This window comes from Globicephala melas, chromosome X (genome assembly GCF_963455315.2).
Source record: "Globicephala melas chromosome X, mGloMel1.2, whole genome shotgun sequence".
In the NCBI taxonomy this organism is placed as follows: Eukaryota; Metazoa; Chordata; class Mammalia; order Artiodactyla; family Delphinidae; genus Globicephala; species Globicephala melas.
The window spans coordinates 5,539,415-5,567,141 of record NC_083335.1 but is presented as its reverse complement, the minus strand read 5'-3'; the positions used below and the strand labels follow the sequence as shown (position 1 = coordinate 5,567,141).

Below are 27,727 nucleotides of genomic sequence, written 5' to 3'. Positions count from 1 at the left end.
AGCAGGCACTCTTATTCCTATGATCTGTTGTTAGCGTTTTCCTTTGTCAGTCATTGAATCCACCAGCCTTACCTAATTCACAAAACACACACTTGCATTGATCCACGTTCACTCATGCATTCGTGCATCAGATATTTATGGAACACCTTCTGTTTTGTTTCCTGCTAGAGATATAGCAGGAAGCAAAACAGTCCAAAGCTCTGACCTAGTGGAGTTTATATTCTATTGGGTGGAGACAGACAAGAAATAACATCAATATACCGTGGTAAAATATGTTGGAAGGTGATAAGTGCTATAAAGAGAAGTCAGGGGAGAGTGCCCTCGAGAGGGATGGAGTAGAGTTGCAGGTTTAAATAGAGTGGTCAGGGAACGCCTCAGTGAGAGCTGGCATCTAAACAAAGATCTAAAGGAAACAAGAAAATGCGCCCCACCGGGATTTGGGGGCAAGAGGAATAGCACATGCAAAGGCCCTGAGACAGGAGGGTATCTGGTGTGGCTAGAAACAGTAAAGAAGATAGTTCGTTTGAAGCAGGGTAAATGGGAAAGAGAATGGTAGAAGAGGAGGTCCGAGTGTTCACTGGGAATCATTGTACAAGAGCTGGTAGACCACTGGAAAGACTTTGGCTCGAGTCTGACTCGGGAGCCACTGGAGGATTTTGAGTTGAGGAGAGACTTGATCTGATTTATGTCATAACAGGATCACACTGTGGCCGTTGAGAAGTGACTATGGAAGTCGGGGATGGAAGCAGAGGGAACTTTCTCTAAGGAGACTATTGCCATAACCTAGGTGAGAATGGTGGCGGCTTGGACCAGGGCAGTAGTGGTGAGGGTGGTGAAGAGTGGATGGAGATGGAGATATATTTTGAAGGCAGAACAGATAAGATTTGCTGATGGGTTGATTGAATGGAGCTGTGAAAAAAATATACAAGTCAAGAATGATTCCAAGATTTTTAGCCTGTGATTCCAACATTTTTAGCCTGAGCACTTACAAAAAAATGCTATTGCTATTAACTTTATAGTTCAGTATAATCATTAGCAACAGCATGATAACAATGGACCATATGGAAATATCTGAATAATTTTTCTAATACATGGACTGGGAGATGTTAGTTGCTTATTATCTTTCTAATGCCAATATTAAAGGGGAAATGTCCAGGGCTTCCTTGGTGGCGCAGTGGTTGAGAGTCCGCCTGCCGATGCAGGGGACGCGGGTTCGTGCCCCGGTCCGGGAAGATCCCACCAGCCGCGGAGCGGCTGGGCCCATGAGCCATGGCCGCTGAGCCTGCGCGTCCGGAGCCTGTGCTCCGCAACGGGAGAGGCCACAACAATGAGAGGCCCGCGTACCGCAAAAAAAAAATTAAATTAAATTTAAAAAAATAGAAATAAAGGGGAAATGTCCAAAAGAAATAAGGACGTTTCTCCTAAGCCAGAGGACGTTTCTCCTAAGGACGTTTCTCCTAAGCCAGTAGCCAGAGGTAATTCTGTACATCAGAATTACCTTTGAAGCTTGTGAGGAAATGTATGGAATCAGATTCTCTGCTTTAAGCACATACACGCATATACGGCTACACACACCACGTTGTCACTGCTATGTTTTTATCCCACCGAGTCAGTCAAATGCCTCGTTTGTGGCCGATCACTAACCAGCTTTCAAAATATGATAGCTGGCTGTTCTAAATAAAATATTTTCCCCTCTCCGGGTTGTCTGTAGTCGTCAGCTCCTGTCTACCACCAAAGCAAAATGTCCCCAGCTGATCCTATCACGATGGGGCCTTGGGATGTTGTTTGACTCACTCGTGTGACCTTCAGCTCACTGAACACACATACTGCCGACCGGCCTCAGTTCCTCTTCTGACAATTCAGAGAGAGGTGGATTCGAATTCCCAAGATCCTCTACAGCTATATGATTCTGTGATACTATGATTCTGCTCTGTTATTTTGAAATTGTTATTTTAGAAGGCCATTTGCCTCTTAAAACTGGGTATTTACAAAACCAGAAATCTAAATGGTGGTGGTGAACATTTTACTTAGATTGCATATTGGAATTAACCCCACGTTAATTCAATATAGTGTAGTAGCAAAGATCCCAGCCTTTAGAATCAGAAAGACCCTCATTCAAATCTTGAAGCAAGTGGCTTCACCTCTCTAAGCCTCTCTTTTCTCACCTGTAGAATGAAGATGATAACAGTGTATACACCATAGAGCTACTGTGAGGATTAAGTGAGGTTTCATGAAAAGTGGTTGACAAGGGACCTGGAACACAGTATGTGCTTTAATAAATAGTCATCATCACCACCATCATCTTCATCATTGCTGCTCGTAAACATGAAGCCTTTTCAATTGTCATTAGAGAAGGCTGCAGATAATTTTATGAAAGCATATATTTCAAGAATTTAGTACTTGTTCTCCAATAGATCTGTCTGAAAGTACCCATATGGATGGGAGATTGGCTAAACTAGAGCAGAACTTTTCAAACTGTGTTTCGGCCAAACAAACAGAAAAACAGCGAAAAAGTGGGATTGTTTCCTTCTAGCCACTTACTGGCTGTGAGACCTCAGACAAGTCACGGCACATATTAAGAACTGGATAAAGTGAGGTATTATGAGTATTATCATCATTACACATAACGTGGGTGGTAATAGTGGCAAAAGGAGATTTTGGTAGTAAAAGGATGTTGGACGAAAGAAGATTGCACGCATCAGATCCTAACGACATGCGTAGGTCTTGCGCTCAGACACCAAACACAGAGGAGAGAGGAACCTCACCTATTCTGAAACTAGATTTATTGGAGACTTTCTCTTCATAAGCTGCAGATTGTTGATAGGCTAACAGTGAGCTTCATTTTTTTCTCATTTGAAATTATATGCATATTAGGAATCTGTGTGTTTTTATACAGTTCTAAGCCCATTTTCAGGGGTGACGCCGTTGGTGATCTCTGTTCTCAGGGACAAGTTAAGGGTCACCTCGTCCCGGACCTTTCCGCAGCTCACTCAGCAGACCCCCCCAACTCTGATCTTCAGTCGCAGGCCAATTCGCCTCCCCCTAGAGGCTGGAAAGGAGAGGAGGACTTGTAGGAAGCACAGCGTCCCATGTCCCTCCCGTGTAATCAGAAGCTTGCCTACAGTTTGAGTATTTTACTATAATTGCCATGTTTTCAATACGAATGGTAAAAAGGCAGATATAAAGGCAAATATCAAGGCCTCTGGCTGACAAAAGCAGATTTCAGAGAGAAATGTGAAAATAGCAACTTACTTCAGCAATAAAGAGGTATATTTTATACTCCAGGTTTTTTTTTCCCGTTTTGTAAAATCATGACTTTCTAGTAAATGACATCCCAGAAGATATTTATCAAAGCGGGAGAGCTGTGCAGAGGAACACCCCGCATTCGCTTTAATATTTTGCCTTTTCTTTTGACATTTTCTTGCCTAGAGATCTAATTCTATTAAATATGTACATTTTTTTTGGCTGGAAGTCTTCTTCATGTATCTTTCAGATAAATCTTAAAAGTACATAAGGTCTGGAGGGCAGCTTTCTTGAAGTGCAGATGAGACACACAGTAGAATATTGTCTATGAGGGTTTCCAAATTATTTATATTCCTGCAGAGCTTTCTGTTGCACTTTCTGTGGTAATGATAAGGGAAAAGGTAAGGTTCCAAAGTCCTTCTGTGACCCACCGGCAAGCCACGTTAGGCATATTTCATATCTGACATGCAGGAACGTACTCTGGCTGATTGCTACCTTGACTGGCTTTATTAAGCATGGTCATGACTGAAACTTCGCCTGATGGACAAGGCAAATAGAAGTCATGGCTTTGCAAATGGACATGGGTTGCCTGCTCTGCTTCACCACTGGGCTTCTCTAGGACCTTGGAGCGTGTTTGCTAAGGTGGAAGCATTATCTTCCAGATTCTATAAACACTGTGGGTGAATTGGGATGTCTCCTAGTAGAGCTTTCGAGCCTAAAACCTTGCATCCATAATTTCTTCTCTTGGTTTTATTTTTCATTCCCTGCATCTTCAACTATTTCCTGCACGTATGTGAAATCAAACTCCCAGCGTAAGGACTCGCGAAAATGGGATTTTTTGAGCAAATGTGTATTTATTAATGTTCACAACACTGGAATTACAACAGAAGTGAGAAAAGCGTCTACAATGAATTAAGACTGTTGAATTCGTTCTTCTGCTGTGCTGGTCTCCCCCACCCCCTACTTCTCCATTCCCTCCGCTTTCTAAGGCAGCCGTGGAAAAGGGGCCATGTACAGGATACTGATGACGAGCCTGGGGGAACAGGAACCATTCCGGAACTTTCTGTTCATTCCCCTGCAGGCCTGCAACAGTCTGGATGAGTAGGCCCTATTTGGGGTTTCCTGAGATCTTTATGTCTTTCACCCAATTTGGGACATTCCAACATGGGATTTTAGAATGTCACCTTTTATGGGTAGTCACTGTGGGCGGAGTGCCAGTTGGAGATAAGGGTAATCTAGATTTGTTTTCTGCTGTACTCCCGCTTTGTTACTATGTATTTTCTAGGAGTTGTCTTTACGTCAGGTAAGACCTCAGGGAAGTGAGAAAATGCCAAGTCATTAAATAATTAAAGTTAGTCATAGCACCGAGAAGCTACTACTGCAGGGCTGGAATATTCAGGTTGGCGTGTGACGTCACAGAAGCTCAGGACCGCGGTGCGGGCTCCATCGTCCTCAGGCGAGCCAACTCAACTGATGGCTGCTGGCCTGTGGCCCTGTGGGGCAGGAGAGGAGACCAAAGGTAAAAGGCGTTTTCCCTTTGCATTTTGAAAGCAGGAAACAAGTCTCTGTGATTATAAGGTTCTCTGCTTTCAGATGACCCATCTGAAGACAATGAGAAGGAGAGTAGATCTTAAATGTTCTCAGCACACACACACACACACACACACACACACACACAGAGACACACACAGAACACACACACACAGACACGCACACACACAGACACACACACAGACACGCACACACAGACACGCACACACACAGACACACAGACACGCACACACACACAGACACACACACAGACACACTCACACAGACACACACACACACACAGACACACACACACACACACACACATTGTAATTCTCTCAGGTGATGGAGTGATAGAGGTGTTAACTAACCTTAGTGTGCTCATCATTTCACAATATATACATATACCAAATCACCATGTTATACACCTCGAACTTACACAGTGTTATATGTCACTTATATCTCAATAAAGCTGAAAAAAAAAGACAGGAAGACTGGACATTAGAAAGACAAATGTGAGAACCCAGAAGAAGGGCAAAAGAAAGGAAAGAAAGGGAAAAAAATCTCCTGGTCCTAAGCTCAAATAAACCATACCCCCCGTCCACCTGAGATAATTGGTTTGTCAGAGCTCTTCCACGAGAAGAGATGGTTCTTCGTTTCTCTCTGTCTGCGTCGTACAGTTCTGTGTCTTCTCTTGTCATTGGATAATTACCATAGCTTGACTCAACGCGTTTTCCTATCACTGAAGACATGGATGTGTTGAAGTTACTGCGCGATGGAGGAGATGGCGAGAAGGAAGGGAGTGCGCGAGATCTGTTGCTTTTTCAAAATTGTCATCGAAAGGATAGCCAGAACAGAAATGATACTGTGTTGGCTTCAAAAGGGTAAGCAGGTGTCTTCGAAGTCCCAAATGAGCTGTGTACAAGCTTGTACAAACAAGTGCAGAATCAGGCCTGTTTGTTATTCACACAAACAGAGTTGAAACCATCTGAATTCCACAGTTCCCAGAATTCAGATGGTGCACAATGGTCCATAATGGGTAGCACCTGTGCTTACCTCAATTACCAGACAGTCTGAACAACGGCAGAAAGGGCTTACTAGAATTTTTTTCAATAATAGATTTAGTTATGTCTTTCATAATTGGATTCAAAAGCTCAAAATTTCATTTTGCAACTTGTTCATAAAATGTGTATGAAAAAGTCTGGCATTTATTCAAAGGAAATAGTCTATGAAGGAAAAATTGCAGAACAGCCAACCGCTCGTAACTAAAGCAGCCAACTTATAGTCCAGGCACTTGGCAAATACACCATCTTTTTATTATTTCAGTAATTGAATTTCTGTTAAAGCGTGGAGCATAATTTAACATGAGGAATTTATTTATAATACAATAGTGTTTCAGTAATAAATGCAGTATTATTGTCACTTTTAATGGAGTCTTATGTATTCCCTCTGAGACCATGCGGCAGACTTGAAGACAGCCACTGCACCAGTGCTGTTTGTAGACAATTGAATTAATTGGAGACAGGGTCATTAACTCGACCTGAATACCTCTGATTGCTTCTGTAAATAAGGTTAGAGAGCAAATGGCTAATCTTCGTTGTCATTATAGATTCCTCTTACATTTTCACACTGCCTTGTATATTAAGATCATTTTGCTAAGCAGCTTCTCAGACTCCCCTCATATTTACAGTATTATCTTGCGTGGCACATAACCGTAATTGTATCAGACTTATATTACATTCTCCATATCTTTATAAAACAGGATACTCGTAAAGAACCTATGTTGAAGCGCAACTCGTAAAAACCATCAGACCAATAAATGAATAAACCACAGTGTGTAAACCATCATATTAAAGGAAAGAAAAATCACAGAGCAAAAGTGGCTTTGGTCTCCTCTCGCAGATCCGTATATAATTTGGAAACACGATTAACACAGGATGGGCTCCCAAAGATACAATCCCTAAAGAAAAAGCACAGCAAAGGAAGCATTGATTAAAATCTCTCCGTGTTTCAGATGACGCCGTGCCCTTTCTTGCCCTTCTCTAACGGCATTTATAACATGCAAATTACAGGAGGTTAGGTTCTTTCTGCCTGCTCATTCTAGATTGGAGTTAATTGAGAACTATTTGACACATAAATCTTAAAAACTTTTAAATATTTGACTTGTTCTTTTGCATATCAGTATCCTGTTATAGGCAGACAAGATATTTAGAGGGGACTGGGGGGAAAATTCTCCCATTCTAATGACTCAAATAATTAAAAAACATATACTGGAAACATTTCTATAAGTGAACTTTGTCAAGTCCCTTTGTGATACAATTCAGAAATAAAGGACCGTTAAAAATGGACGGTATTATGAATATTGAGTCTTTTACAAGTAAGATGCCAGAAAGAGAGGAGGAGGGGAAAGAAGAAAGAGGAAAAAACGTAATGCTACTCTTTGTTATTTTTCCTGACAAGATTTTTTTAAATTACTGAAAATATCAAAGTTTTCATCAGTACTAGATCTGTACTGGTTCATTTATACTGCTAGAAGAGTAGGTTGGTTCTACCTAAACCATAGCTCCAAACCAGGAATTTATCATTGCCCTGTGGCCAACTGGAAGCCTATCGATCAGTTTGTTCCCCAGCTTCACTGAGCTATGATGGACAAATAAAAATTGTACACGTTTAAGGTGCACAATGTGATGTTTGAATATACACGTACATTGTGAAATGATTAGCGCAATCAGGCTAACAACCACATCTGTCACCTCGTGTAATCACCCTTTTCTTGCTGTGAAAACGCTTGCGATCTACTCTCTTGGCAAATTCCAAGTACACAATACGGTATATTATGAACTAGGGTCACCGTGCTACACAGTAGGTCTCCAGAACTTATTCACCTTATAACTGAAGGTTCGTACCTTTTGACCGATTTCCCCCCCACCTCCCAGCCCCCGGAAACTACCATTCTACGCTCTGTTACTATGAATCCGTTTTTTTTCTTTAGATTCCACGGATAAGTGAGAATATGTAGTATTTTTGTTTGTGTCTGGTTTATTTCACTTGGATAATATCCTCCAGGTTCATCCATGTTATTGCAAGTGGCAGGATTTCCTCCCTTTTTAAGGCTGCATAATATTTATTTCCTATAGATAGATCGAGCGATCGATAGATATATAGATAGACAGATACCACATTTTCTTTAACCATTCATCTGTCGATGACCACTTCAGTTGTTTCCATATACAGGAAGCATATCAATTTTCATGAGTTTCGTGGCCAGCTGAAAGACAGTTGACATTTACCCTGAATATTTAATGAGTCATGTTCAACAGATAGAAAAATAACCACCATTTCAGTCCTTTTAGACTTTTTGCCTTTATACATTCTTATTTCTGCAACTAACTTTCGCGTATATGGTGAGAACTTGAGTAACATTTGACTCTCATACGTGTAAATGTACATAGGTGTGTGCTGTCAAAACCTGGCTAGAACCCAAATGAGCGTTAATGTAAACATTCACCAACAACAATATCTTCTTTATTCAATGACTTAATGTCCAACGTGTACCACTGAAGTCAACATTTCTGCTCTTAGCCAGCTAGTAGCAACATTATTTTTAAAATTGAAAATCAATATTGTGCACCTCATTTGAGGGATGGTACTTCTCTCAATAGTGTTTTACTTCTTAGGCAACTCTCTTAATTGATGCTGAAATTATTTTACCTCTCTTGGTATTAGCCATCTTGGATTTTAGCCAATAGATGCATCCACTCAGTCACACGCACGTGCACATACGTACACTCACAGGCATGTACACGCACTCACACATGGACCCACGCGTTCTCTATCATTCAGACACCTTGAATTTAGGCATAGTTGTCTGAAATACGTAGTGAAATATAATTGTACTCAAAGGGAACATTTTCAGCGTGTAACCTTTCTGGAAAATACTTCCCCACCAATTTTTTGCCCAAGTTTCCAACCGGCAGAGTGATGTACCTCGGTCTTGTCATTATGAAGCTAGAGTAGTGTAGGCTGGTGGAAAGTGCATGGGAATTTGCGACATTGATAACATCAGGCTAGAAAACACATCTCACTAACAGTACACGTCTCATGTGGTTTGCAAGGGAGCGTATTTTTCTTGTTTGGGACATTTAAAATCCCCGCCCCACCCGCAAGTTATGAATGCCTTTCTTCACCGTAATTCCTGAGATGTACATTTGTTTGGGCTTAGCTGATGGGCACCCTGTATAACTGCGAGTTGCTATTGACATACTCTCAGGATAGGCAGATTCCCAGGCTTTCAGATGACCACAAATGTAATTTGCTTAACTTCGGAAGGTATTTTTAATTGTCTGTTTAATCCTTTTTATTCTAAATTCTGCCTTCTTTGGAATTTCTAAATATCCCCAATTCCTCTGCATGACAGATTCCTCCACATGACAAATTCCTCCTCTTAATGACAAAACCAAACACCCTGACCTTGTTATTACTAGCCTGTTTGTCATTATCACAGATCCTGCAAGTTCTTGGAGAGATGCCTAAGTTTGTTTCCATTTCTTTCTAGATCAGCCTTTAAGCGGCTCTGTGTTCGTTTGTAATACGGGATTGCCATTCTTGTCGCTAATCTAGATTCGAGTGTAAGCCCTGCCGTTCCACATACGGGAGTCAATGTTGAATGAAGCTGGCTGTACTTAGCTATCTTATTACCGGTGGCCACGATCAGACTTTTCCTCTTGACGTCAAAAGCGTGTTGGGCTCAAGATCAAAGGAGCTCCCCAAGTATGAGGAAAGTGTGGTCCCCTCTTCTTCTCTCATTTACACTTGACCTCCTTTCATTTAGCCTTGATGAGAAGGGAGACTGTTAGCTGGAAGGCAAGATTTTCAGGCAGATAGCATTACAGGATTAGAGATCCAGTATTTCCTTTGCTGTCATTCAAAATAACAGGTGTAGGAAATTCTGTTTAAAATAGCTGGGCTTTTGACTTAGAGGACTTCTGTATAGAAGACTTAAGATGTCAGCTTTAAATATGACATCGGTAGTCTTAGGCAAAGAATGGGAGTGAATTCTTGTAGAATCTGTCTTTTCTTGCCTGGCCTGTTTATTAATGGTCTTTGTGATTTATTGTAAATGCTGGGGAGGATTTTCAGGCCCATTTATCACGGGAAGGGAACACCTTCTTGTTCCTAATGTGAGTGTGTCACAATTAGCAATGCATGTGGGCTAGGAGATTTAGTTCTGTCTTTTGTGAAAGTCCTTCAACCTCAAATTTAATCCCAAATTGATTGAATACTTTCTCTTCCATGAGGAAATTAATTATGCTACTCGAAAAATCATCAACTAGAAAGGGAGTTAATATCAGGCACAGTGTAGACTGGGCTGGTTAATGTATCAAAATGATATGACGAGGGTAGCTCATGTTTCACACAAATCGAAATAATGGAATCATCATTTTAATTAAAAATGGGAAAGTCTGTGTATAGATGCATGAACATTGCACCCCGTGACCCATGGACATCTGTTGCTCAAAATACCAATTACATTAAAACTGTCCATCCAAATATGTTACGTTTTGTCAGTAGAACGGAAGCTGAAGAAAGAGTCAGGCGCTGTGACGGGCCAACAGCCATCCAACCAGTTGAGAGGTTACACATCCATCAGCAGACAACCTATTTGCTTAATTATGTTCATCAAATGAACGTCTGACTCAGGAGGTTTGGGGGTTGGGTAGGCTGGCCCAAGTGTGACTTCTGTTGAGAGTCGGCAGTACATAGACATTTCATAGTTAAGTATTGCTCTTTACCAGGTGACCTTGTTTGTGCTGATTTTCTGTTCATTGTGAGGCCACGTGGAGTGTGTTTTCGTAACAAGAAGATTAGATACAAGTTATCGTGCCAGCCATACAGAAAGTGACGGTAGAGTCCGGCCCCTGCCATCGAGGAATTTACAGTGTAGGTGAGCAGGCAGAAGGTTAGCACACTGTCATAATTCGAGAATAATGAAGTGATAAACTGTGATGAAGTTAGTGAAAAGAAATCAGAACAGGGACGTAGTATCTGGGAGAATTAAAGTCATGGCGAAGACCTCGGGTTCTTCGAGGAACCCGAGGAAGACCTCGGGAATTTGAGCTTAAAGGATAAAGATTTAAGGAAGCAGAAGAGAAGGAAATAGTGTCATTCTAGACTGAAAAAAACAGGGTAAGCAAAGGCATGGGAAGAGAGGGAAATAAAGACTGTCCCTAAAGTAGAGGGGTAACGGAAAAAGATCTCTGAACATCCTGTAGAAAAAAACTGCATCTCTCCGCAAGGAAGTCATGGTAAATTCTGACACCAAGAGATCTCGTGCCGTATATGGTCACTGGGGCCAAGTACAAAATAACTCAAGGCTTCTAATCTAATACGGAGCGAGGCCGAGGAAAGTGAGAACTGAATCTGATTTGCAACAGGGAGTGGGCAGGACAGGGGCTGTTGGTAGTAATTAAGAAAGCAGTTTCACGAAATTGGGTCATTTGTAGAGACGTGGATGGATCTCGAGACTGTCCTACAGAGTGAAGGAAGTCAGAGAGAGAAAAACAAAGACCGTATATTAGCGCATAGATGTGGAACCTAGAGAAATGGTACACGTGAACCGGTTTGCAGGGTGGAAATTGAGACACATGTAGAGCACAAACGTATGGACACCAAGGGGGGAAAGCGGCGGGGCGGTGGTGCTGTGATGAATTGGGAGATTGGGATTGACATATGTACACTGATGGGGATAAAATGGGTGACTAATAAGAAAAATAAATAAATCATAATAAAAAAACTGAATTAGAAAGGATTAACGGTGGAAAAGAATGAGTTGGGGTTGGGACCGTATGAGGTCAAAGTCAGAAGGAAGCAGGTACTATAAGGGAAGAGAAGCTATAAGGTAGAGAAAAACTAATAGAAAGAATAAGTGTGTTGGTGATGTCAGGCACCAACACGTGCAGAATAGCCGAGTCACACTTCTGGAGCACAAGTGGTCCGTCCTGCTGCCGTGGGTCTCAGGTCTGGTTTGCACACAACCCCAGTTCCTGGAGGCCTGAATGTACGATGACTTCTGTTCTTGGTTTTCCTATTGCACCACATACCTCCTGACATTAAACTTCCCATTATACAAAGTACCTGCAAGACACACACACACACACGCACGCACGCACGCACGCACGCACGCACGCACCACACACAAAAAAAGAAAGCAGTTTCAGTAGGCCAAAGAGTTACAAAGCCTGATTACTGGGCCTATAGAAGTCTGTAGTGGTGAGGAAGTGAGACCATCCTGTGTTGGCCACGGCTTTAAGAAGTGTCACAGTGGAGGACAGTCAGCCACTGTTTCTTGATGAGGAATCTGGTCTCACCCAGAAGGGCTGTCTGGGCAGCTTCTGCCCCTCATGGCTCTGTGCTAACGTTACTGCCTCTTCCTCGTGTTAGGGTTAGACACTGCAGTTTTGCAAGGTGCAATTTTTGCCATTCGCTTAGGTATTCGAATGCTTTTATTTATATTTCAGGCATAATTATGAAGGCACATTCAGTAAGGAAACTATATAGGTTTTAGTTTAGAAATTGTGTATATGACTTGGAATGCCATCCATTGGATACCCTGTCATCCCATATACAGGAATTTTATTTTGTAGGTATTACTTTTATAACTTAAAAGCTTTTCATTGAAAAGCACACCTATTAATATTCATAAATATATGAAGTACCATTGGAGGAACCATAAGAAACTGATAACAGTGGAAAACTTTGGAAAATTGGGTGACGTGACAGTAGAGGGGCAGAAGATGTACTTTTCATTGTATCCCTTACTGTAGCTTTTGAATTCAGTTCCATGTTTCTTACCTGTTTAAAGACAAATACAATATTTGAAGAAACACAATGACGTGAAACATAAAGGACATTTAAATTTCCCCTATTTCATCTTTACAAACTACTACTCTGTGTGGAAAGAGTTATCAGCTGTAAACTGGAAATCTTTTCTTCTAGCCTCCGTGAGTTTTGTCATTCTCAGGAGTCAAATGCAACAGGCTTTTCTTAGCCTAAGGGGCAGATTGCCTTCAGTGTTTTGAACACTGAATTCTTGCAATCCGTCTCATTAGGTCACTTGAAGAAAACATTTGGGATTAATTCTGTGTTCCTGTTGCTTTTTGGTATGATTACAGGGTGGATTTTGTAGTGGATCCTGGATTCTTTTCCTTTCCTCAAGCTGGACTTGCAGTTTAAGAAAGCGTCCCAGTAGCTTGGTGAAACCCACCACCACTCACTCTGCCTCAGAGCCCAGCCCCATGTCATGGCTAAGAGGTCCTGGAGCATCATGGGTAAAGTGGGAGGATAGCCGTTCCATCTCTCCCCCGCCCAGTGTTCTTGTAGCAATCACGTGAGGTCATGGGAGTGAAAATACTGGAACATTATCAAGTGCACTGCACTTGAAAAGTATTTGGTCTTGTTGCTCCAATGATGACGATCTCCTGTTGGAACCATAGGCAGTGGGTGCGCCCGGGGACAATTCTCCTTAGAGATCTTACAGAGAAGACCTCTATATGGCTTTACTCTAGGGTGTCTTAAGCGCACCAAACATTGTACAGAGTGTGTGTGTGGTTGATAAAGCCTCTGGCCTTAGAAGCTCACCCTCCAGATCAAGTGTCTCTGATACATCAGGTAACAGATCAGACATGAGGGGGAGCAGACATTACTGATAAGGAGATTGGCGTTGGGAGACAGCAAAGAAGAAATGTAGTCTAGGGAGAGATTGGAAGAGGGATGCCCCCTTTTCCAGTCGAGAGGCAGCTCTGAGCATGATGGGTGACAGAAAGAAGTCCTCAGCACGGGAAAAGGCAGAGGCTCGTGCCGACGGCTCTGAGCCTATCAGCAGCCCGTTCTGTACTCTCCTGGGGAACTCAGGCTGCCCATGGCTGGGGCTCTCCTGACGGGGAGTTGGGCTCCATCTCCAGGCCAGTCCTATAGACACAATGGCAAGATTCCTGCAGGGGAGCAGCCTCTGGGTTTAAGTCACCCAGTCAGAGTCATCCACTGCTCCCCCTGGGATTGGTGACTGATGGAATTCTTTATGGGAGCGCTTCGACCTTGTTATGGGTTCCTGACATCCGGCCCTCTCTGGGTTCCTTACGAATGTGAGCTGCCAACCGTTCATTCCCTGCTTTGCTGGAGACGGGGTCACGGGAGTCGGAGTTCTGTCCACTTGCTTACCTTCATTCTCTCCCTTGCCCCCATTTTAAAAAGTAGACTTTAAAGGCAAAACGGACAAAAATGCTTGGCTGTATAGTTTTTTTCACCTGTTTGTTGAAACAGTTCTGACCGATAGCAGAAAAGTCACTGTGGCTTTTAATTATTTCCAGAAAAAAAACCGAATACCGGTTTATTCTCCCTAATGCAAATTGTGATGTTCTCAAGACATAAATGGCCCATTAGCCACCATTGACCAGGCTTGCTGGCAACGCGCTGACACTCTCCGTAGCTCCACCTCACTTCATACTGCAGTGAGGCGGGATCCAGATGCCTTGGTTTTTTCCATTCCTTTGAAACTGCATGTTGAAGTTTGCCCCGTAGTATCCTTAAAACTAGTTTTCAACTTGATATTGTTCGGTGCTAAGTCTCGGTATTCTCAGCTGTAGAATGGGAGTAGTAAGAGTGCCTGCCTTAGGCGACTCTTGTGAGGATTCAAAGAGAAGATTCAGGGAAGGTGCTGAACCTGGTTCCTGGCGCACCTCACATGCTCCATCTCTAGTTAGCCATTACGAATCAGGCTCAGGCTCCCAGCCATGACCATGGATACAGTCTAATACCACCCTGACCCTTGGCGGTGATGGTGGCACGCTCCCTCAGACCCTCGTAGTGATCCATGGGGCACATTTGGAGGAAAGAATTACGCGTTTAGTCAACTCCCAGTGCAGGCAGGTAGCCTCAGGAAACTTGTAAGCTGAAGCTGGTTCTTATCAGAAGGAATCGGATAAAACCTCTTCAGGAATAATTGCCCAAAGAAAGCTTCAACTTGACCAGGTTAGATTCAAAATGACATAAGGCAGTCAACTTTCTTTGTTGCTAAAGGAATACAGAATAATTATGGAAAAGTAAAATCCACAGTTGATCTCAAAACTGTGTTTTAGGCATTAGTTTCCAGTTCACCAACTTATTACTTTTTTCCCAGCAGTCTGTATCTGAATAGCCTCTGTAGCCTTGCCTCTCAGTGTGGTTCACTGACCAGGAGCATCTGTAGCGCCTGGGAATGCGGAACTCAGGACCCATTGCAGGCCTACCTAATTAGAATCTGCATGTGCCAAAGATCTCCAGGTGATTCGTAAGCACATTAAAGTTGAGAAGTACTGGTTGACAGAGTTCTCTCACCTCTATTTCTTGACTCAGTCCTCTTAAAGCCTATGTGATGTATTACCCCATTTTACAGATGAGGAAACTGAAAACCTTCCATTAAGTGCTTAGCCTAAGGTCACACAAAAATAAAGTAGCCAAGCATGCTCCTCTCACTGTACTAAAACGACCTCTTTAAAATCAGTAGGGGAAATGTAGCTGTTTCGGTATGTGAAATAGACTGAAAATGGGAGAATGGGCACAGGCAGGAAAAGGTGACAAGGGCCTGGGTCTGGTCATTCCACCAAAAGGGTAGCCAAGCCATTGCCAAAGTCACTCAACATTATGGCCTCAGAAAAGAAGTAAGATGCCACGTAAGTTAGGATAAATAGAACTAACTGCTGATGATCTAAAAATGTGACGAGCCGTTCATTTCGAGTTTTCATGAAAGTTCCAAATGGTCAACTTGCAGCTTCTTGGGAAGATATAACCTCTTCGATTGCCCGTTGCTGTGGCAGTAATCTACTAGAGCCTCCCTGACACCAAGCTCTGGCTCCCAGAGAGCCTGGGATGACACTGGGGCCACCTAGATGATCCAGAACCATCTCCCCATCTCAAGATCCTGAATTTATTCATATCTGCCAACCCCGTTTTTCCACATGAGGTACCATGTTCACAGGTTCCAGGGATTACTATTTGGACATCTTTGGGGGAGTCATTATTTCACCAACCACATATCTCTTCAGTCAGTCAGGGCTTTAAACTATGTCATATACGGTAATTGCCCATTAAACTATGTCATATACGGTAACTTGCCCATTAAACTATGTCATATACGGTAACTTGCCCGTGAAAATGAATGTGAGTGGATAGGTGTGCATCTCCTTCTTATGCTTTGCAAATAAATTGAGCAGACTCCATTTCAAACACCAGAATCAGACAAAAGGACAAAATCCCAGTGTACACACACATTAGACAAAGATTATCTCCTCGGAGCCATGCCAGGGTGTAGCCCGAACTACAAGCGGATGGCTATTCACTATCTGCTTGTCAGTGGCACCAGTGCATTAACACAGAACGTACTTGATTCTGAGTTGCTTGTGATAATATTGGGATATGCGGTCTTTGGTTTTCGAACTGTGCTCAGGGGCCATCCCAGGGCGGAGGAAGAGCTGCTGGGGACTTCCTCCCCTACATTCTGCCCAATCCCTTGTTTCCACCAGAGCAACCGTGTTTTTATCTGTCTTACGTATTATGCTTCTGCCTGCACTTTCTTTTGGCCAGTTGGGCTAAATGGATTTTCTGGGGGAGGGTTGGGGTAGATTTCAAAACTACTGACTCAGACCAAAATGGATTCCTCCCATCCCCGGGCTGGAAAGGCTCAGGGCTCAGAGTGTCTGCCTCTAGGTGAGGCAGATAGATTGTTCCAGTTTTGGAACCCAGAGTTCAGAGAGGAAAAGGAGGAAGAGAGGAAGAATCAGCTATAAATGTTGATTCCTTTGCCCCAGGGCCATCCCTTTACAACTTGATGATGGAATCAAGTATAGAAGCATTTCAAATTATCTGGTAGACAGACATTTGATCTCTATAAAACCGGAAAAGGGTCATGTTGATGAAATTCGTACAAGTCTCAACTGAAGACGAGGGTTTAACAACATCCTTGATAGACTCCCCCATCGAGCATCTCATGCTACGTCTCTTTGGCAAGGTCTGGGCCTCGTGAAATATGCTGCCGAGATGAATACCCTGTGGACTTGCTTGTCGAAGCCTTCCCATATATGTTTCCCACTACAAAGTCATTACCCCTTCTGGAACCTTTCCTTTCTGATGCCCACACAGCTTGATTGAGCAGAATGGCCAATTCATCATCCCTGTTTATCTCCTGAGAGAGGAATTTACAGTTAAATTAGGATTCGAGTCAGATAGCACTGATGCAGATGTTTGGTTTTCCGGAGACCGTTAATCTGAATTAGTGAAAACTCTGATTTATGAAGTAGCCGTACAGAAAGGCAGCTGTAATCCTCTGAGGTTCATACAAGAGCTCTGTGACTGTGCCGCCGAGAGTAGGTCATTTCAGACCTGCCTTAAGGAGCAGATTGGATTGGGCAGAGGTCTCCTCACACATTTTCTCTAAGGTCCAAACCATCTCCCTTAAAATCCCCTGTGCACTTTCATTTCATGAGGATCATAGTCTTTGAGCTGGAAGACACCTTAAAGATCATCCAACTCCTCTGTGGATCGATAATAGGCATCCTTATTGCCGGCTATCTGGTCACCTAAGGGTATCAAGCTCCCTGGCCCACAAAGCAGTGGCTTCTTTGTGCGGCCAGCTGTAGATTTTTAAGTCTTTTCTGATGTTGAAGTGAGGTCTTTCCTGGCTAGATCTCTAATTCCTTGGTCCTAGTTTTACCTTGGAAGACTCTCAGAAGTAGCCCACTCCCTTGCCCATAGGACAGAGCTTCCGGTTTTTGAAGCTGTCATCACATGAACCGCCCCCCTCCCTGCCCCAGAGTCTCCTCTAGGCAAAGTAGTCCCAGTTCTTTCATGTGGCTTCCGGACTGTCTATCTAATGGTGTCACATACGTATTGAGCCCTTGACTGCACAAGAGGCCTGGTCGGTGTAAGCGTAGAGAGACTGTCATGTCTAGAGATTAAGGTGCCTGAACTACCTCTTAAAACCCATCTTTTACGCGATTACTCCCATTCTTGAAGTAATAGAATCAGAGACAGAAATAGGATTCCGTGGAACTGACCTATACTTCCAACAAGAATCCAATCTCTGTCCCAGCTAAAAGCACTGGCGCTTATGCAACCTTAACCAAGCAAGAAGACAACTGCAGAATTTGTATGGGGAGGGAACTCCACAAACTGTGTGGAGTCACATCATTATGTCACAGGTAGAAAACGCCTTTCAAAAATGGGAATATTTGAAATTAAATATAGAAACGTTTGACAGTCAAAACCATCATCATAATACTTTGGTGCATATTATGTGAATATAATTAAGCAATTAATTTTAATTTTGGTTTATGTATATGGCAATGGAACATTTAAGAACTTAAATTTTACCATAAAAAAAAAACACGCGAAAAAAATCCCATCTTTTCCCCCTAGTACTCTCAAGCTTCCACACTAGGGCCAATGCTGTCTGCAGAAGGCATCGTAAAGACCTCCCAAACTTCTCTCCCACTGGCCTGCTCTTTGATCCCCTTCTCTAGCCCTGGATTTCCCCACGAGGGTCATTGACTTGCTAAGGCAGCTTCTTTGCCCTCAGTCTGGCCCGTGACCGTGAAGACCTACCGAATGGGATTAGGATTAAAATGAGGCTTCGCTCCGCTCAGTACAGACTGCTCACCCGATGAGCACAGTGGCAAAATCTGATCTTTGAAAAGGTTGAGCAGTTCACTTTGAAGTTGTTCACAAACGTAGGTCCTTTGAGAAGTTTTATTACATTCGGGGTGAAATCACAGAGTACACTTTTCATATTTACAGACTATGGAGTAGGTGGTTTCATATATTAAATGTTAATGGTTTTTAGTATCACCTATTATCTCTGTTGTAACCACTAGCATTCTTTTTAAAAGCAATTTATTAAAATATGAAAGCAAATGGTGCATGGGAAATAACTCTAATGCAGTTGGGGAATGACGAATGTGGAAATTGCACATCCGTCCTTCATCTCCTAGGCGGAATCGAGCATTACGTGGGCTAGCATCCCTCATAGCCACTTTAATATACATTTGAAAAATAAACTAGCGACATATGAAAATAAATGCAGCAGAAGTGGGAATTTAACTAGCTGAACAGCTAACGGGTTTCCCTCCCACCAATGCTGGCTCTTCCCTGTTTCCAACTGTGCAACTGCTCTGAGAAAGCAATTCTTTCTCATAAAGATGTTGAAGTCCTTCACCCCCCGTCTGAGTTCTCACGGGGCCCTCTTTGAATTCAAGTCCACCGTCCCGCTCATCCCCAAGTATTTCTGTCCATCAGCAATAGGTTTAGCTGTAGGAAGACTTAGGGAAGATAATTTCAGTTCTCATTTCACTGGATCTCAGTCAAGGCTACTCTTAGGTTCCAAATCATCTTTATTTCGTATCTGCGTCTATACATATATTTACGGTCAATTTTTCATATGTGGTTTCTGTCCACATCTACAATCTCTTAATCACAATTCTGAAATTCAAAAAGTTTTGAGAACTCTTATTTTCAGACAGACTCATTTGATGACAAAACCTGACCTAAACTGATGTGCACGTAATAATTTCAAGTCTTTATTTTTCTCATTGTGACTGTTAACTGCAGTAGTATGAATGAGTTTTATTAAAGGGTGCTTCCCAGATCCCACTGGGGAGTATTATAGATGTGGTATAGCTACCATATTGCTTTTTTAATTAAAAAAATGTGAATATCAAAATCCATCTCCCTTCCAAAGGCTTTGGATAAGGGACACCTGTATACACACAAACCATAAATTAATGTATAGATAGGAAAGAAAAGTAGGAAACAGCCTTTTCACGTGAAAGTCATAACCATGGGAGTACAAGTTAGATCTTAAGTCTCTCAATCCACCAGGCACTAGTCTGAGTATTGCTGCTGCTCTGTGCTGTGTCTGAAACTTTACTTGGGGGGAATTGAGGCCAGGCAGGCACAGCCTCTGGATTAGTTGCACTTAAAGCTTTTCCCTCCGTCTTTATTTAGTAACGAAAGACAAAAACAATTGATTAGATTTAGAGGGTACTTTGCATAAATATGCAAGGGTACTTTATGCATAAATACTAAAAAGGAATGCAGGGAACGAAGCGCACTGAGCGTATGTAGATCCCTGGCTCCACTGTCTCTCTCTCTCTCTCTCTCTCTCTCTCTCTCTCTCTCTCTCTCTCTCTCTCTCTCTCTCTCTCACTCTCTCTCACTCTCACTCTCTCTCTCTCTCACACACACACACACACACACACACACACACACACACACACACTTTCCCAGGGGATAGAGTCCCCTATTTCTTCTGCTTCCCCTAATCTCTTGGTGTATTTGGCAGACGAATGAACTTGCAGATAGCATTTACTTAGCAGATAGCATTTTTAAATGAGCTTCGGCTATATGAAAGAAAAGAGCTACCTGGGAGATTAAAGGGGCCGTCTTCAGGGACGCGAGGCACACGTAATGCAAAGGCTGTACGCATTGGATGGTGACGGATGAGACACCCATGCTGGTTGGGGATCCCAGGCCTTCCCAGGCAGCAGCCGAGCATGGCTCCGGCTCAGCGGGCAAGAGCTGTAATGTTGAGAGCTAGGCTCCAGTGAGGGTGCGGGGTTGGGGCAGGCGAGGAATAATGGTCTCTGGCAGAGGGGGGCCTTAGAGTCCCTCTCTATCCAGTTTGAAGGTGGAGCCACAGGACCAGGTGCCCTCCAGGGCCAGGACTGGGTTTTCCAGGGAGAGCTGGGCAAGGAGCTGGGAGTCTGAGAGGCAGTGAGGTTTGGACGGCCAGCCAGGTGGATAGGAGGACCAGCCCAGCCCAGCAGCGAATATGCTCTGGCCCCCAGCCCATCCCTGTCCGTGATTAAACTTCTCTCCAAAGAGGCGCCTGGGCTGATGAGACAGAGAACGGACAAGACCCCTCCCCGCCCCCCTCGAATTTAGAGCCCCATTTTGGAGTGAAAGCAGAACAAAACTAGTCCAAAGAGATGATGAGCAAAAGGACAGAAAGGCTATGACATACCCCAGAGTGCCAAGAGGCAGCTGAGGTTGATTCGTCACGGGGCACAGAGGGCAAACGATTAGTAAGGAAGAGTATGGGTTGTCAATAAAGACAGCGGCAAGTGGTGTCCGTTTCCCAGTGCCTTGCTTTACAGATTTAAAATCAGTCATTAGAGACGGTTGGTCCTTTATGATCATACCTCCTGGTAAGGGTTCTAAGAAGCGTTTACAGAAATTCTGCTGGAGGAGGCCGAGAAGTGCGTCCTATCATCCCCTAATTCACATGGTCAACTCTGCTCACCTTGGGGCCGGGCGCTGGACACCTGGCCGCGAATATCTTTACACAGCCCTGCCCCCTGAGGGACCTGAGAGGCCACGATCCCAGTCCCACTTCTGTATCTACTGATAGCTACGTGGCTGAGGCAAGCCCTCCCACTTCTCTGAACCTCAGTCTCCCATGATGAAAGCGAGGATTCAACTCGCCCCTTCTTGCCGAGAGGACAGTACTGTGCATATAGCTAAGATCAGAGCCCCTTGACAGACCTGTGGGTCACTCCCGGGGCCTCCTGTGAAATGGGATGGCAAGCTCCACTCACCTGCCCCTCACAAATCATCAGCCTGTATGCTGACCTGGGCTCTTTTCCAGCTGGTCTGAGACCAAGTGGTGTCGTTTTCCTTTCAGCCCGCTCTTGGCCACGCCTCAGCCCACACCTGCAGCGCCAGCCAGCGGGGGATCCGGCAGCTCCAGTGACTCTGAGAGCAGCTCAGAGTCAGACTCAGACACTGAAAGCAGCACCACTGACAGTGAAGCCAATGAGGCGCCGCGCGTGGCCACGCCAGAGGTGGGTGACGGGCCGGGGCCCCAGCCACAGCTTACCTGCCCCGAGGCAGCACCTCCGACCTGCACACACACAACAATACAACAATCACAGTATTCCAGCGCGATGAGGGCTTCAGCACAGTATACACGTCAGAAAAGTACTCAGGTGTTCGATAGCATTTTGTTCTTCTAACACGTGTGCTCGCGTGGTCCCTAACAGACATTTCTTTGCCGTGTGACTGATTCGCTGTGTGACTCACTCAGCCACTCTGAGCCCTGAGCCTCCCCGTTACTATTACACTGGACTAGTAATCACTGGGCTCGCAACTTCACCTTCCAGAGAATCAGCAAAGCCAGTCCAGACCCACGTCTAGCTCTGGGGACGCCACCCCTTCCTCTAGGTTGAAGTGATGAAAGTCCTTCGGCAAGTAAGACCCAAGAAGTGTGATGGTTGAAAGGTCACAGGTATTTCTTTTTTAATTTCAATTAATATTCTTCAAGTGTACTCGATGGTAATTCATGAAAACATTTCACACAGCCCCACAAAATACCAGAATTACAATTTGGAGTTAAAAACCCTGTCCTTCCCCTCTCATCCTCTCTGAGTACCAGCCTCTCAGTTCCCCTGAGCCTGCACCTCGTACAGCAAACAGATCCCTCCACGGCTCTGGAGGGATCTGTTTGTCAATAATCAGAAAAGAATAACAGAAGAAGATGTCATAGTAACATTACCGCTAATCATGATAGCTCCCACTTCTTGAATGCAGATCACACGCCGGGCACCGTGAGAAGCTCGTGACTCGGATTCTCTCCTTTCATCCTCATAACAGCTCCATGGGGTCCTTGCTATTATTATCCCATTTTACAGATGAGAGAATAAGGTTCTGAGAGGGTAAGAAAGAACTTTCCCAAGATCTCACGGGCAGGACTGAAACCAGGGTCTGTGTGCTACCAGAGCTGGGGCCCTTAACCTCGCGCTCTGCTGCCGACAGTAGCAGCCGCTCCGATTGCCTTGACACTTACCTGCCGTTGCTCTGTGCAGGTAGGAATCACGGCTACTCAGAGTCTTTTGAATTCTGTCACCCTCTATTGGCTGGCGCCATAAGCCTCAGCTGATGCCTTTCAAAAAAGAGGAGTTCTAATAAAAATGATGGCTCTTTTAGTTCAACAGGCAGAATTCAGACTTGGGAATCAAGCACCCGAACTGACGCATCATTTCCATGGCTTAACGGCGGACGCTAATGTCTGCATGCGTGTCCCCGTAAATTGGTTATTGCCCATACACCGAGGAAAGTGCAGTGTTTTTTTGGAAGTCAAATCTTTTCATCCTTCAGTGAAAATACAGAAGGCCTCTTCTTTTTGCAGTGAATTACAGCATCGTATAGGAGGCCCTGGCAGTCTGGCAGAGAGAAAGCCTTTCCTTTAGAATTACAATTGAGGCACGCTTACATTTCTTTTCAGGACCAGAGATCACTACCTCGGCCTCCTGGTAAGAGGTTGAGTAATGAGTCCCGCCAAAGGACTTTGGGAACCAGATTCCCTCCCAGGCCTCCCTGCCCACTCTCTGGAAAAACTCTCTGTGAATAATTCCTTCCTTGCTGGCCAAAGTAGGGGATAGTTTCAGAAGAGCAGTGGAACTTAGTTTAAATAAGTAGATTGGAGCCGTCTAGGGAGCGTGATGAATGTGAAGTCCATGTATGTTTCTAAATGTGTGAATGGTCACTTAACAGCCCAAGCTTTTATCACCCAACAGTCAGTGCACTGAGGGTCCTCCTGACTTCCTTCCAAAGGTGAAATTCATTCTTGCCACTGTTTCTCAACCTGCAGCCTGAGCCGCCCTCCACCAACAAGTGGCAGCTGGACAAATGGCTTAACAAAGTGACATCTCAGAACAAGTCGTTTATTTGCGGCCAAAATGAAACACCCATGGAGACGATCTCTGTACCTCCTCCAATCATACAGCCAATGGAAGTCCAGGTCAAGGTGAAGCCAAACCCCAGCCAGGTCCTGGCTGAACCCAAAGAGAGGCCTCTCCTCAGTCTTATCAGGGAGAAAGCCCGTCCACGGCCCACCCCCAAAATCCCAGAAACAAAGGCTCTGAAGCATAAATTGTCGACAACTCTCGAGACAGCATCTCAAAGGACAATTGGCAAAAAACAGCCCAAGAGGGTGGAGAAGAACCCCAGCATTGAGGAATTTACCTGGCCCAAACCAAATATCTCCAGCAGCACTCCCAAAGAAAAGGAAAGCATGGAGCTTCCTGAGCCCCCGAGAGGCCGCAACAAAGCCGCCGCCCACAAGCCGGTCCCTAGGAAGGAACCGAGGCCCAGCATCCCCTTGGCCGCCGAGAAGAAGAAGTACCGAGGGCCCGGCAAGATCGTGCCGAAGTCCCGGGAGTTCATTGAAACCGACTCGTCTACGTCTGATTCCAACACAGATCAGGAAGAGACCCTGCAGATCAAAGTCCTGCCTCCTTGCATGGCTCCTGGGGGCAACACTGCCAAGTCCAAGGACACCTGCGGGCCCAGCCTGACCCTCAGCACCTTCAGCAGCAGCAACCCGCCCGTCCCCAGTGACGAGCCTACTTTTTCACCCATCCCTGTCATGCAGACCGAGCCTCTGTCTCCTCTCCGAGATCACGAGAATCTGAAAAATCTCTGGGTGAAGATTGACCTCGACCTACTGTCTCGAGTGCCCGGCCACAACTCACTGCAGGCGGCGCCGGCCAAGCCGGACCACAAGGAGACAGCCTCAAAGCCCAGGCGGCAGGCAGCTGCCGCCACTGCTGCGGATAAAGCGGCCCCCAAGGGCAAGCGTAAGCACAAGGTAAGCCGTCGGTGTGGCCTGCCACGCGATTGGGAGCCGCGGCTGTCTGGGAGCTACTTTGGTCTTGAGTCTCCTTTTCCAGCAGGCTGGTGACAGTGGATTGCAGTCTTTGGGGAAGGCAATGATGCTTTCCGTGGGGAATGCAGTATTTGACATGACCAGGGAGGAAGCGTTAGGGCTAATCGAGGTTTGCCAACCAACGTCAAGAGCGTCCAACATGGCACGTGATGTGTAGCGATGGAGACTATGAAGAGGCTCCTTCCCCAGGCAGCCAGATTCCTGGGTCATTATTCCGTAGTCCCCCACCGCACCAGCAGCAGCAGGGCACCAGGGATTCCTAAGGTCAACATGCATCCTCTAGGCCTTGTTCATTTCTCCATCCAAACATCAGCATCCCTGCAACCCAGTTATATGTTGATTATCCTGGCTCCTACTAGACACACGTTCTGGCCAGCCTGCTTGGCCCCCTGACCTGTGTGGTCGGCTTGACTCGTAAAAACCTCACCTGCAAGACATTAGGGTTGGATTCCAGGGCTACAGATATAATCATAAGGTGAAACCCAGCATGGCCTCTTCCATTTCACGTCCATCTGGGGAAGTGAGTTTGTGTCCAGGAAGTTCGTTGTGTTGCATCTCTGGATCTCACAGTAGTCTTTTAGTGTAACATCATCTCATGGTGATATTTGAGTAATATTATTTTGAATGACTGCCATGGGGAATCCTGCAAGGGTGGTTTAAGTCATCATCCAGCTTTAGAGATTCACAGACGGTGTTATCTCTGAGCTGTGCACCGACTTATTCAATGAGAGTATTCCAAACTAGGGACCAAAGTCTGGTCCAAAGGAGGACCAAAGAGTCTGATAGGACAAGGGACTGTTTCCCTGCTCTTAGTGATGACAGCAGCACAACCAGCAGTAAAAGTGGACCTTCGGAACCAGTACCTGAAGGTCCAAAGGTGTGCCTTGCATATGGTTAACTTCCTTGCATATTTTTGGTTGTAGAAGTGACCTTTATATGTTACCCTAACCCCCCAGGGTGCTTGGACGGGATTTATGCCGTGTTAGAATTGCAGTGTTAGTTTCTAAGCTACTCATTTGTGGAGGCGTTGTTGCTGGAAGAAGTGTCTGAAAACTATAGATTCTCTTCACTTTCGGTATGATATCCCTGTGCCACCCGATCAGAGGCTCACATCACAGCTTCACCCTCTCAGATGCCAGCTTCTTGGTTGGAGTAGGCGAGGCGAGACTGATCGCTTTTCTGTCTGATCAAAGGTGCACTTTTAACTCCCCTACCTAGTCTAGGACTTAAAGTAGAAGCCAGCTGTCTCCCTTGCTCGTTGTTTTTAAATGTCTGCGTGTGCCATGGATTTCAAACTGTGTGTATTTTTTCTTCCTGTTAAAGCCAACAGAAGTTGCGGAGAAAATCCCTGAGAAGAAGCAGCGCCAGGAGGAGGCGGCCACCATCTGCCTGCTACCACCTTGCATCTCACCAGCTCCCCCCCAGAAACCTCCCAGCACTAAGGAGTGAGTTTGCCCTGGGCTGTATGATACTTTGCTTGTTCAGACTCTTAAGAAATCCCAAATGAACCCTTGGCCCGGGGGCAGGGGGTCCTGTCCCAGAGGAATGTTAGGTAAGAAACAGGAGTCTCTGAGTCCTGTCCTGACAGCAGTCTCTGACCACCAGTCTAACAAGGGTGGGATAAAGGGTGGCGCTCAGGCCGCCAGATTTGGGGTGTCTCCTTGAGCTTTTTAGCAACATTTCTTTATTCCAACTCAGACTGATGACCAAAAATCGGCGAAAGTGAACTTTTAGCGCTGAGTGAAGGGTAAGAGGAAGTAAATGAGTTTAAAAGGGGCAGCGTCAAGAGACGTCTATCCCTTGAGCCAAATCACCTCCTTCTGGGCAACTTCCAGCTCTGATGGTGATAAATAAAAAGATTTCCCTGGAAAGCAACCCCTTGGCCTCAACAGGATGACTCAGCAGCCGCTTCCTCTTTGGTGTCATTTCTCAACGCTAATATGAAGCTTGAGGGCTAGCAGCTCCATGCTGAACTCCTCAGAGGCCCAGGGGAGGCCAGAGAGATGAGCTGTCTGGGAGTGCCCCCCAGCCCCAGGCAGCTCTGTGCTGGGAAAAGCCGGCTAGGGATGGACGCGTTAATGCCGATCGGCTGGTACCTCTTCTCCCATCTCCCTCTTTGCAGAAGGTACCAGAGTCAGGCAGGAGGCCTCCTTGTGCCGTCCTCACTCACACGACCCCAGCCTTCCCTACCAAACACTGTGATGGAGTCCTTCTGTCTTACACCTATCATTTCCCCAACAATCGTGTCAGCTACTGGAACCATTCCGTCTGGATAATTATTGCCATAAATTCATTCAAAATTAGAGATTACTTCCATCAAAGACCAGTTTGGGAGCCTATTAGCAGCCCAGAGCAGAGAGGCAATATGGCCATAACTGCTGCTCACAATTGATTTCACAGATTACTGTTTAACATCAGTGATAGGACATCAATCTGCCACAGATAAGATGTCGGAAATAAGTTATCAGCTGACACTTGTTTGGATCCTTGTTGTTTAGAGATGAAAGGTGGGAAAAGACCAATGACCGCTAGATCCGCTCAGTATAATAAGGAGATTTGGCCCTAGGCTGCCCGTCTCCCTGTGGACCCGAAGCTCTTTGTGACAGGCATCTGTGTTCCCCGGCATAATTTGATCGGAAGTATCCCTTCACATACTTGGAGTTCTCAGAATTAGTAACTCTTCCAGTGGAGCAAACCAGCCCTTTTTCCCCCAGGGTGGGCCAGGAATGTGGGGAAACAGACTTCTTTCCCAGTGGTCAAACACTGTCATTGCAGGGCCCTCCTCCTTTCCAAGGAGGAAGGGCTAAAGTGGTGTCCCTGTAGTGGCGGTACTGCCCCAGTTCCCAGATTCAATCTATTCGGGCCGGGCCACCTGAGGGCACAAGGAAGAGCCAGGGAACTGTGAAGCATTGCCACACCATCAGTCCCCATTGCGAGCCTCCTTCAGCGACCCAGTGATCTGTCACTGGTCCCCATTTCATGGAAGAGAGATGATCAAATATTAAATCGATGTCTAATAATTCAAATTCGTTCTCATAAAATGGTGTTTTACCTCACAGTCCTTACCATCTTTCTGCTTTTGTAGTAGTTCGCAGAGCAGTGTTTACCTAGTAGCATTTATCATTCAGGAAGGGCCTGGATCGGGTTCTTAACACTTGTCCGGCAAATCCATGTCTCCGGGAATATCTCGGGAGTTGAGGGAGA

General features: G+C 45.0%; 1 protein-coding gene across 4 annotated transcripts in view; it reads left to right on the top strand.

Annotated features, from left to right (window-relative positions):
- The window catches only part of AFF2 (ALF transcription elongation factor 2), a 499,644-nt gene that overhangs the window by 437,647 nt on the left and 34,270 nt on the right, over positions 1-27,727 (top strand). For all 4 annotated transcript variants that reach the window (XM_060292350.1, XM_060292348.1, XM_060292349.1 and 1 more), the window contains 3 exons: positions 21,482-21,641; positions 23,447-24,445; positions 25,847-25,968. In XM_060292350.1, the coding sequence (XP_060148333.1) occupies positions 21,482-21,641; positions 23,447-24,445; positions 25,847-25,968 (1,281 nt within the window). The remainder of the gene's footprint in view (positions 1-21,481; positions 21,642-23,446; positions 24,446-25,846; positions 25,969-27,727) is intronic.